General features: G+C 31.8%; 3 protein-coding genes across 3 annotated transcripts; 1 reads left to right on the top strand and 2 right to left on the bottom strand.

Moving 5' to 3' along the window:
• Positions 1-4,463: 4,463 nt before the first annotated feature.
• Positions 4,464-5,019, bottom strand: LOC111899698 (MLO-like protein 11). Its single transcript, XM_052771377.1, has 2 exons — positions 4,738-5,019; positions 4,464-4,644 (listed from the first exon to the last, which is right to left on the bottom strand). Exons 1-2 carry the CDS (start codon positions 4,867-4,869, stop codon positions 4,537-4,539), a joined length of 240 nt encoding a protein of 79 aa, XP_052627337.1. The 5' UTR covers positions 4,870-5,019; the 3' UTR covers positions 4,464-4,536.
• A 7,253-nt stretch (positions 5,020-12,272) lies between these two features.
• Positions 12,273-15,985, top strand: LOC111899635 (transcription factor ABORTED MICROSPORES). Its single transcript, XM_023895480.2, has 8 exons — positions 12,273-12,482; positions 12,558-12,734; positions 12,853-12,931; positions 13,034-13,102; positions 13,546-14,241; positions 14,793-15,101; positions 15,341-15,517; positions 15,672-15,985. Exons 1-8 carry the CDS (start codon positions 12,385-12,387, stop codon positions 15,915-15,917), a joined length of 1,851 nt encoding a protein of 616 aa, XP_023751248.1. The 5' UTR covers positions 12,273-12,384; the 3' UTR covers positions 15,918-15,985.
• A 98-nt stretch (positions 15,986-16,083) lies between these two features.
• Positions 16,084-16,876, bottom strand: LOC111899636 (uncharacterized). Its single transcript, XM_023895481.3, has one exon. The coding sequence runs from the start codon at positions 16,699-16,701 to the stop codon at positions 16,279-16,281; it is 423 nt and encodes a 140-aa protein (XP_023751249.1). The 5' UTR covers positions 16,702-16,876; the 3' UTR covers positions 16,084-16,278.
• Positions 16,877-17,142: the final 266 nt, after the last annotated feature.

The following is a 17,142-nucleotide window of genomic DNA, read 5'->3' as shown; positions in this document are numbered from 1 at the left end:
AACTAAAAACACTATTTTTCCCTTGATTTTTTAATTTATTTAAATAAACACACCCTAACCCCACCCCTTCACCTTACCTTACCTATCCCGCTATTTTTTCTCTATTTAAATAATAACTTTTTTAGGTAAGACATGAACCAAGCGCGTAACAAAAACAAACAGTAGGGACCAAACGCGTAACAAAAACAAAAAATAAGGACCTTCTAAGTTAAAATAATAAGTTAGAGACCAAACATGCAAATTACCCTAAACCATAGGGATCATGCATGTAATTTACTTATTTAAATATTCATATTATCAAAGTTTTGCATTCATAGTTATATCTTTGCTTTTGTTTAAAATAAATATTAAATGCTTGAAATGTATTATAAACTAATACCAGCACGTACACATAGTAAATATGTAGTTAAATTTTTGACAAATACATGTTAAAAATAAGCCTGTTATTAAGATTATTTATAGAATTATTATTATTATACTAAGTTAGATATATAAAATTACTATTTTTTTCTTAACTATATTAGTATATTATAACATAACATCAATGTCAATCAATTGCATGTATATCTAGCGTGACTTGTGTATATGAATAAAACCAAAATACGGTTTGTGATTTAGTATTACTTTTAACGTTACGATTAATTATTTTAAAAATTACATATTTTTCTAAATTTGACAATGATTATTATTTAAAATATGAATCATTGTATTTAAGTATTATTATTGTTATTTAAAAAAAACATATATGGAAAATTTCTAATTATATCAAAAATAATTTTAACATATTTTTTAGTTAATTTGGTATGCCAATTTAGATTTTATTATCAAAACCAATAAAATTGGTACCAATATATTTGTTAGCCAATATTTTTGGTTGGTAATAGCATACGAATTGAGTGGTCATGATACGGTAATGGTTTAAATTTTTTAATATCATGGTTGTACGGTACCACTCAATTCGTTATATATATATATATATATATATATATATATATATATATATATATATATATATATATATATATATATATATATATATATATATATATATATATATATATATAACCCGTGGTAACTACGGTTATAAAATTAATTAAATTTTTATAGTAAAAATTTATAATTATTAATCAGTTATTTTAATTAAGTCAATCAAAATAAATTAGTAATTAAGAGATATATCAAAATTTTAAAGTTCTTATGATTTCAAATTTAACATATAATTAATAAATGTAAATTTGAATTTTGAAATGAGTTACCTAATATATCTACATTACATAATATTAATGAGGAGTTGTATTAAAGTGATATTTGGAAAAATGATATTAAAACTATTCATTTATTAGAATATATATATATATATATATATATATACATATATATATATATATATATACACACACACACACACACTAGCTGTATACCCGCGCAAAGCGGCGATGACAAATAAGTTGTTTTGACAATTAGTTCATTCGACGAATAATTTCTTTTCTACAATTAGTTTCCTTTTCGGAAACATGACATATTACAAAAAACACATTGTATGTTATTTTGGAAAATAGATTCCTTATAGGTTCTGGATTTTCAATTTTTGGTTTTAGGTTAAGAATTTAACCAAAATTAGCGGTATAGTTGTTAGAGGTGTGATTCTAGATGGGAGTTCATTAGAGCATCATGCTTTCATCACTTTCCATTACAACAATGTATTTTATAAAAGATTTAGGTGATGGTATAACATATTTGCACCAGACCCACATCGATTTAATAGTAAAAGACCTTAGGCAAGAATTTGTAACATTGCTATTATAGCTTACATAGAAAGAATGTAAATATGTAGTATTTCAAGTATTTACATGTAAGTGTCTTGCTATTATGGGTACAAATAAGGTACATTGCTTATATTGAAAAAAAAAAGTAAAGTACATTGCCATTTTCCTATAATTTGTTCACATAATAAACATCACAAGATTTAGAATACCTAGATCTTGGGATCAATGAACACGAACATCCACAACAATGACTAACCAACAACATATTTACCTCGTTTGAAGTTAAAAAAAATGTGAAAGATGGAAAAACTTTACGACATTTGAGAGCATACACGTATTAAAGAACTTACTTAACATATTGCAAATAGAACAAACAAAGGCTAACTAGCCAACCTTTACAAGTTCAAAAAACCACAAAATATTTGACCACCAAGGGCATCCATTAGTACCCTCCCCATGAGTTAAGTGAATTGCACCTCCAACCCCTTTGACTTCTCTTTGGCAGCCTTGTTTCCAACAACATGTTTATTGTAACTTGAGTTATTAATATAAACCACTCCCTTTTAAGCCTAGAGAGATTAAAACCATTAGAGAACCAGGTACCTCCATATAAGCCCAAAGTTACATGCAATTGATGATCTATGTATTCCACCATCTCCTCTCCATAAGTCTTGGAATGTGTCACCATTCTTCCCATGTTTCAAGAAAAACCGAAATCACAATCATGAAATAAAAACACACAAAAATCGAGAAAAATGGTAACATCCTCTAATTTTCAAAACCAAAAGAACTTTCTTTACGCTTTAAAAATCATGATGCTTCATTTGCGAAAAATCCCAATATATAAAAATCTTTTGAGTACAAGATTGTCTCGAATAAAATCCTAAGGATGTCATAATCAATATAGATACATAAGTTACATCGTAAAGACCTAATGGTCTTGAACACCATTACATACTTTCTCTTAATCACTCAACATCTTAATCAAGATCCAAAAGCTTAATCCTTGATACATGTGATGCATACAAACTGAGTAGTTCAGTTTGGGAAACCTGGTGAGATACATTTCAATCCCACAATTTTATGATATATATCTTAATCCTACAAAATCAAGTGTTACTAAAAAAATATATAGATATATTTCCGACTTGGATATTTATAAAACCTCATACCTATGACCACCCCTCCCAATCGATCCTCACAGATCCTAGTCTACGATTATCAGGAAGATAAATCGTTTAAAAGAAAGGGCTTGACTACACCGCTTATAGCTTTCTTGGCTAGTGAAAGTCATAAAAGGCACTTGTGTCATCAAATTATTTGATGAATATGGTATCCCAGTTCATCTACGTCTGTGGGTTATGAACCCATACTAGCAACATAATTCATAAGACTGTACAGAATGATCAAGTGTTGTCATCTTACATTGGGGAGGAAGGCAGCCCAAGTGGCTGTTTGGTTTGAGGGATGTGTGAGTTGGGAGTTCGGTAAACTTCCCAACATGTGAATCGTATCCTCTTGGTGCTTGATAGCAGGATTTGAGGAAACAAGTTCGGGTTCCAGTCATGAATTGAGTTCAGTTTGGGTGTTCTGTCGAGTGCGTGCTCGACTATGTGTGTGTTCGAATTAATAGATTAAGGGTAAGACATTGGGTTGCGATTGTGGTGAGGTGAGAGTGTTGTAAGACTACGGGGGAGCCGTAGCATTCACTACTAGTCAGTTGAGGTGAAAGTGTTGTAAGACTATGAGGGGCCATAGCATTCATTGGTGATCAGTTGGGACGTGAGTGTTGTAAAACTGCGGGGGAGCCGTAGCATTCACCAGTTCTTAGGCAGCGGTAAGATGGTGGCAAATATGTAGTTGCTCTTGGATTTCTTCGGTAAAGGGTGTCATGGGAAGTGATTGGGATCACCCAATTGGTTAATATTACAAGAGTATTCTTCAGGATTTCCAGAGCTGAGTGATCGTTGTGTTTGGCTAGCAATGGGGAACTTGTATTGTTCAGCGCAAGATTTGGGCGGTTCATGCTAATTTAGGGAAATTGATCGGAGATCCATAAGGTTTAAGAGGTAAGAGAGCATCGTCGAGTCCAGGTGGGAAAAAAATAATAAGTGGATGTTTAGGCCTAGGTTGTTTTGGTGGGAGTTCAGGAAACTCCCAATCACCGGTCGACATCGCCTTGATTATGCATAGTAGGCAGCGGGAATTCGTAGGCATGACCCGAACTCCTGATGGGTTACAGTATTCGGTTCGGGAGGTGCGACATTGTCATGGTTTGAGTGTGGGGAGGCCATGGGTGGTAAGTATAGTTGGATGGAAGTATTGTTAGGTTGCGATAGGATCGTAACATTCATCGTTTCGAAGTAGACTATTAATGTAATGGTCACGAGCATGGAAGGGGAATCAGTTCGTGCATTGGGCACGCTAGGCAGAGTTGTAAGGGAATTATTCTCTATTCTAGGTTGAGGGTCTTTGGGGTTCGCGGGCGAGCCCGGGTGATTATGAAAATTTAGGTTGGAACCGATAGAGACTGTTGAGTCAAGGATTTGGATCTTGAGTTGCAGGACATACGGGTAACCAGTGTGTGACGCATAGGGGTTTAGGATGGGTAGCCTGGTTGTTGGACTCTTGGGAACCTGGTGGTTGGACTAGGTGCGAGATTGGAAGTCTCGAAGATGGTTTGGGTATACCAAATATTTGATATACTACTGGAGGTAACTGCAAGAAGGAGTGATATGAAGCCAAGAAGCATCAACCCTGAAGACAACAATCACATGATGATGATGATGATGATGATGATGATAAAGATGTAGCAATTACCTTCTTTCATTTTCTCAACAGCTGCAAGCATTGGCTTGCGTTTCATTTTCTTCAACCACTGGAAGAACATTCATTATAATTTATAAGATCATGTTGATGTTCATATAATTTTGATTTTAGGGGAAAAGAGAAGGATGATGAAGCAACTTACATTGCTTAAGTAACGAATTGATTCCTCCACAAGTAAAGAGACAAGAACAAAGATAGTCATAACAATAGCAATAGAACATGTTGGAGTTAAAGCCAAAGATCTGGAGTCTTCTTTGGCATCATCAGAAGACATATTTTTTTGCCACTTTTAAGATGATAACTGATAAGATATTAAGATCACCCTACAACTTATTCCAAAGCATGAAAGGAACAAGAAGAATTGATTAAACTAAAACCCTTGATCAACTCCTTAGACTTAATTAAACCCTGTTTTTCAATGCAAAAGTTTGTTTTTTTTTCTCTCACAATCGTAACTTATAATGTAACCTCTCATAGGCATTTAGTCGAACAGGTTACGTGCTCTCAGGATTCATGAATGAACAGATGCCAAATTTGCTTTTTTGTTTGGAAAAAACTCCAATATTGTGGTTGGACCAGGTGCGAGATTGAAATTGTTTGGAAAAAACTCCAATATTGTGAAAAATTAAAAACTTACACAAGCTTACAACACCAAAATTAGACTATAACATCATAAAATAAAATATAAAAAACTAAATTCATCACAATATTACATTACATTTAAAATAAACTCATAATCAAACAAAACCATCCAAACTTGTTCCACAACCATTAAAGTGTAAGGTTTCTTCATGGTTGTCCCTCCTTTACAGATGAAAAAACACTCCATTATGCTCTCGTAGAACTGACCTCACTTTCCTACCCAACTCAAAAAAGGGAAGAATGAAGTAAGCACATCTTAAGGCTGTAGAGAAAACATAAGGAAATATATGTGCTAATACAATATGACAAGCTTCATGTACTGCCATGAACCTCTTTTTTCAATAGATACATATCACACATATTATGATATGATTAATGACTATATTACCACCATCAAAGATGTAAATTCTTACTCTTTCTTTACATTTATGACCTTCTTCCTCAATTAGGACCACACCCATTCCCTGCACATTAAAAAAAAACTCAACCACTATAATACTATACAGAGGAAAGATAGCTTTAGTAGTCTAGATTTAATAGCAAAAAAAAAAACTTAACAAGTCATAACTCACAAGGTCTGAACATGTCACAACTCACAACTCACAAGGTCATAGATGTGCTTTGAAATCAAATTTATGTGCATTTCAATAGGTAAACCCATATGTGCTTCGAAATTAAAACATGAACCTCCCACCTCTTAACTACTTTCAGTTGGAGCATGATTTTCATTGTTTGAATTCATATCCCCTGAAAAATAACAATCAACGTGATATCATATTCAACAACTCTAATAGATCAGGTTACCCTATATGTTCATTTAAACAGAAAATCAACTAATATATGCATTTGAATATCAGAAATCAGATTCAGCAGTACAAAAAAGTTCAAATCAGTTCAAATTCGAACAGAATCAACATTTAATCTTACATGGATTCGGAACTTAATCTTACCTGGATTCAAATTGTGTCGACTGCGATTATCCAAAAAAAAATAATGTTACAGAATCAAAACAGGTGTGCTTCAAGCCTTCGACTTCGAGTATGCGATTCTCCAAACGGTTTTTGCTGGTAACGAAAAAAAACAAGGCAAAGAGTGGCTAGCTAGGCTGCGAGGGGTCGACAATTGAGTGAGACGAGGAAAACTGGACTTCGATGAAACGGAACGAGCTTCAGCTTACACAGAGGAAGTTTTAATTTTTGTGAGACCGTGAGACGTATTCTAAAAATAATTTTAAAATGCAAAACAAAGGAAAAATCAAAAAATTCTTTTTTTTTTTTTTAATTATTATTTTCATCATTTTATTTACCTAATAAATAAATAAATAAATAAAAATTACCGTTTTTTCGAAAAACACGTGAAATATTCTAATAGAATATTACACTGTAAATATTTTTATATGATTTTTAGAATGTTAGAATATTCTAGTATTCTACTAGATTTGTCAGATATGCAAAATATTATAATATTCTACTAGAATATGTAAAAAAAACGGTAATTTTTTTGGAAAATATAAATAATGAAAATAATATTTTAAATTTCTTTTCCGAAATTTTTTAATTATTTTGTACTTTAAAAATGTTATTTTCTACAAAATAAGTGGCTAGGTTTGCGTCTCACGGTCTCACAAAATTAAGCCGTCTCACATGAACCTAACCATATATATATATATATATATATATATATATATATATATATATATATATATATATATATATATATATATATATATATATATATATATATATATATATATATATATATATATATATATATATGTATTCGAGGCGGGGCGGGTCGGGGCTGGCATACCCCACTCCCTGCCTTGAACCCGAAAAAAATACCCGATAACGACGCGATACCCAACCCGATACTCGATAAGCTTGACCCGCCCCACCCCGAAATCTTCGGGGATCGGGTTTTCCCGTCGGCTTCGGGTTTTTTTGCCATCCCTAAGTTGTGGTTATAGATTAGAGCCCAATTGTTAATTGGGTGTATTATTGATATTGCTAGTTTAGGAAGCCGTCAGGGCAGCAACTAGGGATTCTTTCAGTGAGCTTCCGTAGTGCGAGGTGAGTCTCCTCACTATATCAATGGGTCGAAGGCACCAATGTCGACTCATTATGTGTTATGTGGTTTGATAGTTGTTCTGTGATATGTGGTATGCTAGTTGTCTCTATGATACTTACATGGAAAACCCTGGGGGTAGCCCGTGACACTTGGATATCAGACCATGGGGGAGCCTATGACATTCCAGGTAAAAACCATGGGGGGAGCCCATGACATTCCGGATAAAGACCATGCGTGGGAGCCCATGACAATTATATATATATATATATATATATATATATATATATATATATATATATATATATATGCTGCATGATATTTTGTGGTTGTATGTTTATGGTATTTTGGGAAACTCACTAAACTTTGTGCTTACGGTTTTCAGTTTATGTTTCAAGTACTCCAATTTTCAAATGCAAGAGCTCGGGACGATTGCAGGACACACACCACATATTTTCCGCATTCTGTAAATTACTCTGATTTGATAAGGTTTTTGCTAACTCTTGGTTGCATTGGTTTCATGAGAAAGAAATGTATTAACGATTTATTAATAAAAAAAGAAATAAAAAATTATGTCATGAATTTGGGGCGTTACACTATTTTTTTCAAACGTTGTTTTTAAAATATCCATACTTTCCTAAATATTAATTAAATATTGATCAATTTTAAACTTTATTTTTAATTAATAAATATGTGTTTGTTTTGTGAAATATTTTATATAGCCTCTTATATTTTTTTTCTTTTGTTTTTAAGCATATACAATATTTTTAAAGTAAATAATATCTAACAATAAAATTAAATAAATCAAAAATATAATAATAAGTACGGAGGGTCTTTTAAGAATATAAAAAGAAAATGTTACTTAGCAAATAAAAAAATAAAAAAAATCTATATAATGTAAATATTTTAAAATTATTCCAACTTTTTATTTCTTTTTAATTAGAAGTTTATAAACTTTTAATTTTTTTAATACAAGGTTTTAAACTACTATTTAATGAAAGTATTTTAAAATGACATAAAAAAATATTCAATTGTCATACAAAATCTGTGAAATACTTTTAAAATGGTGTAAAAGAAAGTTTTGAAATAAATGTATGAAAGTTATAAAAAAATTGTATGAAAATGTAAAAAAAAAAGGTTAAAAAAGTTGTAAAAAAATTAAAACATTTATAAAATATTTGATTTAAAAGCACTTGTATTAAAATTATACAAAAGTATAAAAAAATTAAAAAAAAAAATTATAAGCAAAGGTTAAAACATTATATTAGAAAACTCAATAGGAAAAAATATAATAAAAATGTTGTCAGAAATTAAAAAAAAAAAAACAATTGTTTACGTTTAGGTAACTTCATTTTGTTGTATATCTGCTATAGCAGGTGACAATGGTAATATGTAAACATATTTAATAAGTTAAATGGTCAAATATGTACAAAATAATAATAATAATAAAGTTAACTAAACGTAAACAAGACTAAAATATAATTACCCTCACAAGTCATTTTCCTTAATAGGATGCATAATCTTTCTTTCTTTACTATAATTGATGGTACTGGTTTGCAACATCGAAATCTATAAACCCTATCAATGATTATGAAAGTTTTTGTAAACCAATATTTTTTTTATTATTATGAAATGGTGTTTTAAAAATCCGGTGTTACAAATTTATTTATTAATTTTGCCTGTATATATGTATATTTATTTGTTTATTAATTTAGTTTGTATATGGTGTTGCTTGTATTAGGTGCTGTTTGTTTTTCTATAAAAACTTCTTCAAACCACTTATTGCTGCGCGGCGCAGCACACGCGCAACACTTTAACTCTCGCAGCAGTTTGTTTTTTGGAAGACTTCAGACTACAAAACCTCTGCGCGTGTGCTGCGTGGCGCAGCACTTGACTTGCCTCTTCTAACCTCTTCAACTTTCATTTTTTTAAGTGTTTTTTAAGAATTTTTGTATAACTTTTTTTTTAAACTTTGATTTTCTTAAATTTTTATTTACGGATGTGATACAATTTATTTTTATAATTTCCATGATTTTTTTTTAACTTGATTTTTTTTAATTTTTTTTACCGTTTTGTCAATAATATTTTCAATTTCAGTTGCATCTTTTTAAGGTGTGTAATTTTTTACGAACTTTGTAGACATCGTTTGCAATATTTTCTTAATTTTTTATTATTTTCTTTTTTAATTTTTTTTAAAATTAGTTTTTTTTTTCTAGAATAAAACTATTAGCTTCTTTTACATTTTTTTAAGTTTTTTTTTTTTTTAAAAAAAAGTTTTATATTTTTGTTTTTTATATTTTCTTTTTATTATTATTTCAATGTGTTAAAACTAGAATTATTAAATTTCGATGTTGATAACTATTTTCAATTTATAAAATTAGTTTATTTAAATTTCAGTTTACTGCAGCAGTCTGCAGATGTTAAAAAACAAACATGTTTCTTATTATAGGCTGCAGCCGTTTGTTCCACCTCTTCTGCTACAGAGGATTGCAGAGGTGATCCGCAGACTTCATGAATTTTCACTTCGAAAAAACAAACAACACCTTAGTAAAGATGTATTTATGGATCGTTTTCAAAACTCTTGCGTCGTCAACAATTGTAAGGAATTATTAGTATTTTTTTCTTTTTCATTTTTAAATTATGTTTAATCTTTGTTATTACGGTTAATATTATACTTGCATTACATTATATTATACACAACGGGCAATGTGATAACCAAAATCTTATATTTTTACTTATTTATTTTGTCACATCATCCAACATCCAAGTTAGTTTAATTTTAATTTTTTAAAATTTTTAAAATTTTCAATGCCAACATGAATTACTCTCATTTATATCCCAAGAATATATATGTCGGTGTAGGTTTTATGGGCGACTCCCTCTATTTTAGTAGTGAGTGCAATATGATGCCATTCATTGTTGAAGCTCCTTACCCGTGGATTGGTTTGATTTGGTGTCATATAAAAACCATAAATAACTTTACACTTTGGCATCTAATCATTTTTCTTTGAATGTGCATCCTAGGTAAACAGTGAACACATATCACCAAGAATTTTAGGAGATGGAAGCCATTTCGTAGTCCTATCTTTTGCATCCTTAGAAGACTTTATAATATGTAATGAAATTATAAAATATTTGTAACATGAAACAACTCCATCTAAGAACTTACAACTAGATTGATCTGAAATAATTTCTATTGATCAATTCCAATCTTTAAATCATGCATGATACATACGAAATGTGGTAAAAGCGAATCCTGAATTTCATTCCACCAAATTCCATCAATCTCTAATAAAATAAACATGCTCTAATATAGTTCTTTAGTTAAAAAAATTAATAAAAAAAGTAGTTTAAGTTTAATTTATACGCCATCTTAGGTCATGCAATCTGAGCTGCTCCCATCCTAACAGCACATATTTCTCCAATTACACAAGAACTTAGTTTCTTGATCTCTCTCTCATGCATCATCTACACTTCACCTACCCTCAAAAACATCTCCATATAAAAATCAAAACCTACTTTCATCTTCATATGTCTTCGCAAAAACCCTAATTCTATCTCCTCGTTTTCGATGCTTTTTTTGCTTGGGATTAATGTTTTTCATCATGAGATCATAAGATATTTGAAGATGATGAAGAACATGAGGTGGGTATCTTCTAGTTGTTAACCATTGCTGTCAAAAAAAGAAGGCACTCACATGCTTTTAGTTGTTTGTACTTTGAGTGAGTGTGTTTCATCATTTAATTTTGGGGTTAACTTTTCTCCACATTTGTTTCAGTCAAAGGAGGATCATAACATCATAAGAGTGATCAACAAGCTTAATTTGTAAGTGGCGTATACATTTAATTTTTTCTCAAAATTTGTGATTGAACGAGTACCTTTTTAAATTTGGATTTGTCTTGGTAGATAAGTCTTATATGGTTCCTTCATTTATAGAGTATTTATAAATACATGAAGCACTTATTAGTCTTTTAACATTTGAAAATTTATGTAACTTGTTATTAATATTAATGGTATATATGTCACTTTTCCTAGATTCGTTTTGGACGAAATTTCTTAGAAAAATTTAGGGTTTCATCGTCGTTTACATATATATAATATCTGTATATGGTTTTCTTAAATCTTTGTACAAAGTAGATGAAAGTTTATAATAGTTTGCTTTTAAGAGTTTTCGTACATACTTTCTTTGTATTTTGAATTCAAATTCACACATTATTTGTCTAAGATATACTACGTAAAGAGCCTTTATGATGAAAATATAGATTTCAACATGCATAAAGACATATAGAAGTCTACCAGATGTGATAAGACACACTAAGAATTTGTATTAAAAATTCCTTTAAGCCAATTTGTTTACAAATCACAACTTTTCCTATATTATGAGGTACATGTGAATATTGGTTGTTGTTAATAGTATTATTACATATTTTTCATGTATTTTGAATTCTGGTGTAATTCGATTTATATATAAAAAAAAACTCTTTAGGGGTTTCTTCATTTACAAATAAAACGAACTCATGCCGCTAGCAACATAAGAGAAATAAATGTGTATTATCAACGGATTTAGAAAGTGTCGCTAAAATCAATTTATAGTAGCGTTACCATTTTCTATTTTACATGATCACCAAAAGACATGCATTTCCTTTTTGGGAAATTCTGTTTTCAAATATGCCTATTTAATTCGCACATTAATTTTTTACACGACATAACAGAGAATACTTCCCATGTTTCAAAAATCTTCTATTATTTTGTCTTCCGAATGATATTCTAGTTCTAAGTATTTAATTATTTTTATTAGTCGAAAACTTATTTAATTAAGTAAAAATAAAAATTGTGTTTCTTTTTCTTTCAATTCCATGGTTTCTTCGCTTACAAAATTATCTCTTTTTCTTTTTTTACCTTCTTTCTTGGGGTCTATATAATTAAGTAGATCCACGTAAACCAGTATATCCATCATAGATACACATGACATTTACATGTATGTATATGTATATGTATATGTATATATACGTGTATATATGGATATTTATGTATATGACCTTCACTAGGGCTTCTTATTGTGTTTTATTTTGGGTGTAGGGAGATGGAAGTGCTTCAAGAGGTAATGGAGAGGCTAAGATCAATTGTGGGTCCTGAGAGTTGGGATTACTGTGTCCTTTGGAAACCAAGTAAAGATCAAAGGTACATACATATGTGTGTGTTGATGGAGTGTGATAAATTTAAGAAAAATGGTGATTAAAATGTGAAATGAATTAGGTTGATTGAATGGGCGGATTGCTGTTGTTCTGGGAGCAATGGAAGCCATGGAAATGGTGGAGAGGATGAACAACGAGTTCTCTTTCAATGCAAAGATGTCACCTTCAATCACTCAACCAAGGATGCTTGCCACCTTCTTTCACTTTTACCTTCTTCCATGCCTTATGATCACTCTGGGTTAAATTTCTTCTCTTAAATTTTCTTTCTTCTAGTATATTTTCTTTTGTAATATATTTGAGTAATCAGACTATTTAATATATTTTTTCCTTTGGTTTACTAAATTTATGTTCATCAGGATATATGGACAAACCATGATATCTAATCAACCACGATGGCTAAACTTTTCCAATAGCTCCAATACTGATTTTTCTGAGGTAAAATTAACCATCAATATTTACCCAATTTTATAACTTTTACCATGTATAAGTTACTGTTGTTACACCAATAATAAGTACGTAATTTCACTTGTATTGCAGGATAATCTTGGGACCAAAGCTTTGATTCCTGTTCCGATTGGACTTGTTGAACTCTTTGTATCTAAACAAGTAACTTTTTTTACAATATGATTAATTTGAGAACTAGTAGCAAAATATTGTTGATTTGTTTATTATAGCATCCAACTTCCATTTCCTCGTATTACAAAATTTGTATTTTCAAAATCTACCTAGTTTATAGCAATGTCATCAAAATACAAAGCCATTCTCACTACTATATTGAGGTAGGGTTTATAAAGTATAATGCCCCTAATAGAAAAATGTGAAACTATAATGCTATAATTGGACAGATTTTTCAAAGTAGAATAGCTTAATAAAGGAAAATTAAACATAAGTTGTGTAGTAGAAGTACATGAATAGAGCATTAGAGTGTTAAAAGTATGTTGTTTCTTGAATTTAGTATTTTGTTTATCATAAATAACAAGAATGGAAACTATGTGAACTCAAGATTTCCTTGCATGTTTTTTTTCTCAAATATATGTTATTGTATGTAGATACCAGAAGATCAAAGCATCATTGATTTTGTGACCACTCTATTTAACATGTCACTAGAACAACATCCTATCTTGAACACGAACAACAATGTGGACTCAAGCTTCTCGGTAAACATGGACAATTTAGACAATGAAGAATCAAAGGATTACATAGCTCAAGTACTCGACGACCAAAAAGATCCAAATAACCATTTCCAACCACCGATTTCTCCGGCGACCATGTTAGAAAACCTAAACCTCTCACCCCACAATATCTCTGATAACCATTTGCATCCGATGAACTTCTTGCAACAATTCAACTATAGTGAAAATCGAAATGGCAAGAACATGTTCTTGGAAGGCACGAGTGAGCCGATGATGATGAACCATGATGACCCTTTTGACCCTAATTCAGAGGAGAATGTAGGGTTTGACCATGAGATTGATATGGCCTTGCAAGGGCAAATGATGGGTGAGAATATGAACAAGGGGCACCTCATGGAACCATTGGAGAATGGTGCAAAGAAGCAAGGGGACATGAATCGTTCGGATTCTGTCTCCGATTGTAGTGATCAAAATGATGAAGAAGATGATCCAAAATGTCGGAGGAGGAATGGAAAGCCACAGTCGAAGAACCTTATGGCGGAGCGTAAGAGACGAAAGAAGCTTAATGATCGCCTCTATACTCTTCGTTCTTTAGTACCCAAAATCACCAAGGTACACTTAAAAGCTATAGTTATCATATGAGTTTGATTATCAAGTTAAACGGTAGTCTAATAAATGATGTAAAAAATATTTAAAAAACTGATTCCGCATTTCGAAGATGGGAGGAAAATATAAATGACAAATCTGTAAAAAAAAAATTAGACTTGATGAATAAAATCTCATTTTTCTGATTATAATTTTTTTCTATTAAGTCGTTCCTTTTTGCATTATGTCAAAGAAAAACATCAATTTATACCTTTCCATATTAAATCATGTTTATTTTTATGTTTATAAAGTAAAAAAATAGCATCCTAATAACACTAAAAGTCAAATGTACCCATAACGGATCATTTGAGCTTTGTTTTTGTAATAGGATAAAGCCTCGATACTCAAGGATGAGATCGAGAAAGCCTCATTTATCTCACTTTCTCTATTGAGTTGTTATTTGTATGTTAAGCTAAAATGAAACACTTTTATGTAGCCTACATGATTAAGTCATGTTCATGTTAAGTTTATTAAGTAAAAAAGTATCACCTATATGACATTGAGTTATCTTATGGTAGTTGGATAGAGCCTCTATACTAAAAGATGCAATCGAGTATGTGATGGAGTTGAAGAGGCAAGTAGAAGAACTCCAAAATGAGTTGGAAGAGAACTCCGATGACGAGGGTACCACAAATAACCAAAGCACAATTGTTGAACAAGAGGTGATGCATGGCAATGGAAGCAACCTAAAACGTAGGTTTAGCCATGGACATGGGATGTTCGTGAATGGTCCTCAATTAGAAGCTTATTCAGGCGTCGGTGCCATTGATGTCCCAAAACATACCCCAGACACCGAAGGTGCTAACGAGAAAGGGCAACAAATGGAGGTAAAACACACACATTATTTCATTTTTTTCTTGATAAATAATATGTAAAATAATATCTTAGAAAATTACAACACACTTGAAGAGACGAAAAGAACAAATAAATGTTCTCAAATTAGTAAAAAAATACATTTATACATAGCACTTAATACTCGATTAAGCCCATCAAGTAAAATGTAAACACCATATGAGTGTTGACTAGAAAACTTTCTAACTCATTTCTCTATTCATGTTTTGCATAGCCACAAGTGGAAGTTGCATCCTTAGATGGAAACGAATTTTACGTGAAGGTATTTTGTGAGCACAAACCAGGAGAATTTGTGAGGTTAATGGAAGCATTCAACTCTCTAGGACTCGAAGTGACAAATGTGAATGTTACTAGCTTCAGATGTTTGGTTTTGAATGTCTTCAAAGTTGAGGTAAGCACAGAAACAAAAACAAAAACCATTCCACTTCTCTTTTTCGGTATAAATGCAAGAAATAGCAACATACTTTCATTTATTTGTTTATTAGCATTCTACTTTAATGAAGAGTGATGAGTTTATTGACATATATTTGTGTTTGTTGTAACAGAGGAAAGATAGTGAAATGGTGCAAGCAGACCATGTCAGGGAATCCCTGCTTGAGATAACACGAAACCCTTCTAGAGGGTGGCCGGAAACCACCACCAAAGCACCAGAAAATGGGCATGGCATGGCGGACCACCAACTCCACCACCACCATCACAACCACAATCACCACCACAACCACCATTCCCACCTCCATAATCACCAGAAACCACAGTACCACTACAATGCAATTTATCAAGTTCTTAACTGAAGTGTTCAAAACACTTTTTAGTTTCCATGTTTTAGCTTCATATGAAACACATGATCTGTTGTCTACTTGTCTTACATTCCATCAATAAATTGCAGTTTCTGATACTATAAATTGCTATTCAATGGAGATAATTGTACAATTTCTTGATAATAGTATCACATAATCATACATAAGTGGTATTTAACTATTTATTAATCAACGAAGAAGAGTCATTAAGCACAAAATCAAAATAATTGTACAAAACGATCAACTATGGCATCCAGCAAAACTCAGTATCCTTTTCTAACAAGAACAATTCACAACTCCCTAAGTTTTTGGTGATAAAAAGCACTTCTGATTCAATAAAGATGAAATGAGACGATCATACACTGCTTTTAATTATTTGTCTCCTTGCTAAAAACTTTGCTATGGAAGGAGTGAGAGCAATTGTGATTGGAACCCTTACCGGAAAAAGAGCCTTATTACAGAGAACAGCCAGCGCCAGTGCACCGCCGCTCGACGCCGCTAGTTCAGCCGTCCGATTCCTCGGTTTCACTTCCTGATTTGATTGGGACATAGTTACAACTTCTCCTTCCGTTTCTTCCTTTGGGCCTCCCATACCAACTTTTTCGAGGATCGATTCAAGCTGTTTGAAACGGACCTTTTCTAGAGCGGATTCAACGTCGACGTTGTTTTTTATAGCAACGTATAAACCGGAGATGCTTGCGGCGGAGACGGAAAAGTGTACTCCGAGAGCTACCTTTCCGTACTTCTTTAATAACTCACGGAATCGACCTCCAGCCATTGATGTAAGAATTTCTTCGTGGATTTGATAGTCTAGGGTTTGTTGACAGAGTTTTAGATGTCGGAGAGGATGAAAAGTCGTTTGACGGGCGCCGCCGATGGTAGACTTTTCAGCATGCTATCGGGCTGGGCTTTATCGGTCCAAGGAAAGTGAACCCAACCGGGATAAACGTAAATCGTAACAAATAGCAATCTATTTATCTTATCACTAGTAGTTACCCGTGCGATGTGGAGATAGAGATAGTTCCTTTCATCAAATTGTCTTTATAATTGTTTCATTTTCGTGTCAGATAGTTGGTTTCGTTTTTTTGTTGAGTGTTTTTTGTTGGATATTTCATTTCGACGAATAGCTTCTAGCTAGACACGTAGATGTAGGAGCTAAATAGTTTCTATTTCTAATGCGATGTGGTTTTTATTATATGATTAAATTAAATGTAAAAAT

The sequence above is a fragment of the Lactuca sativa genome, chromosome 4 (genome assembly GCF_002870075.4).
Source record: "Lactuca sativa cultivar Salinas chromosome 4, Lsat_Salinas_v11, whole genome shotgun sequence".
Lineage (NCBI taxonomy): Eukaryota > Viridiplantae > Streptophyta > Magnoliopsida > Asterales > Asteraceae > Lactuca > Lactuca sativa.
This window is presented reverse-complemented; position numbering and strand designations above follow the sequence as displayed.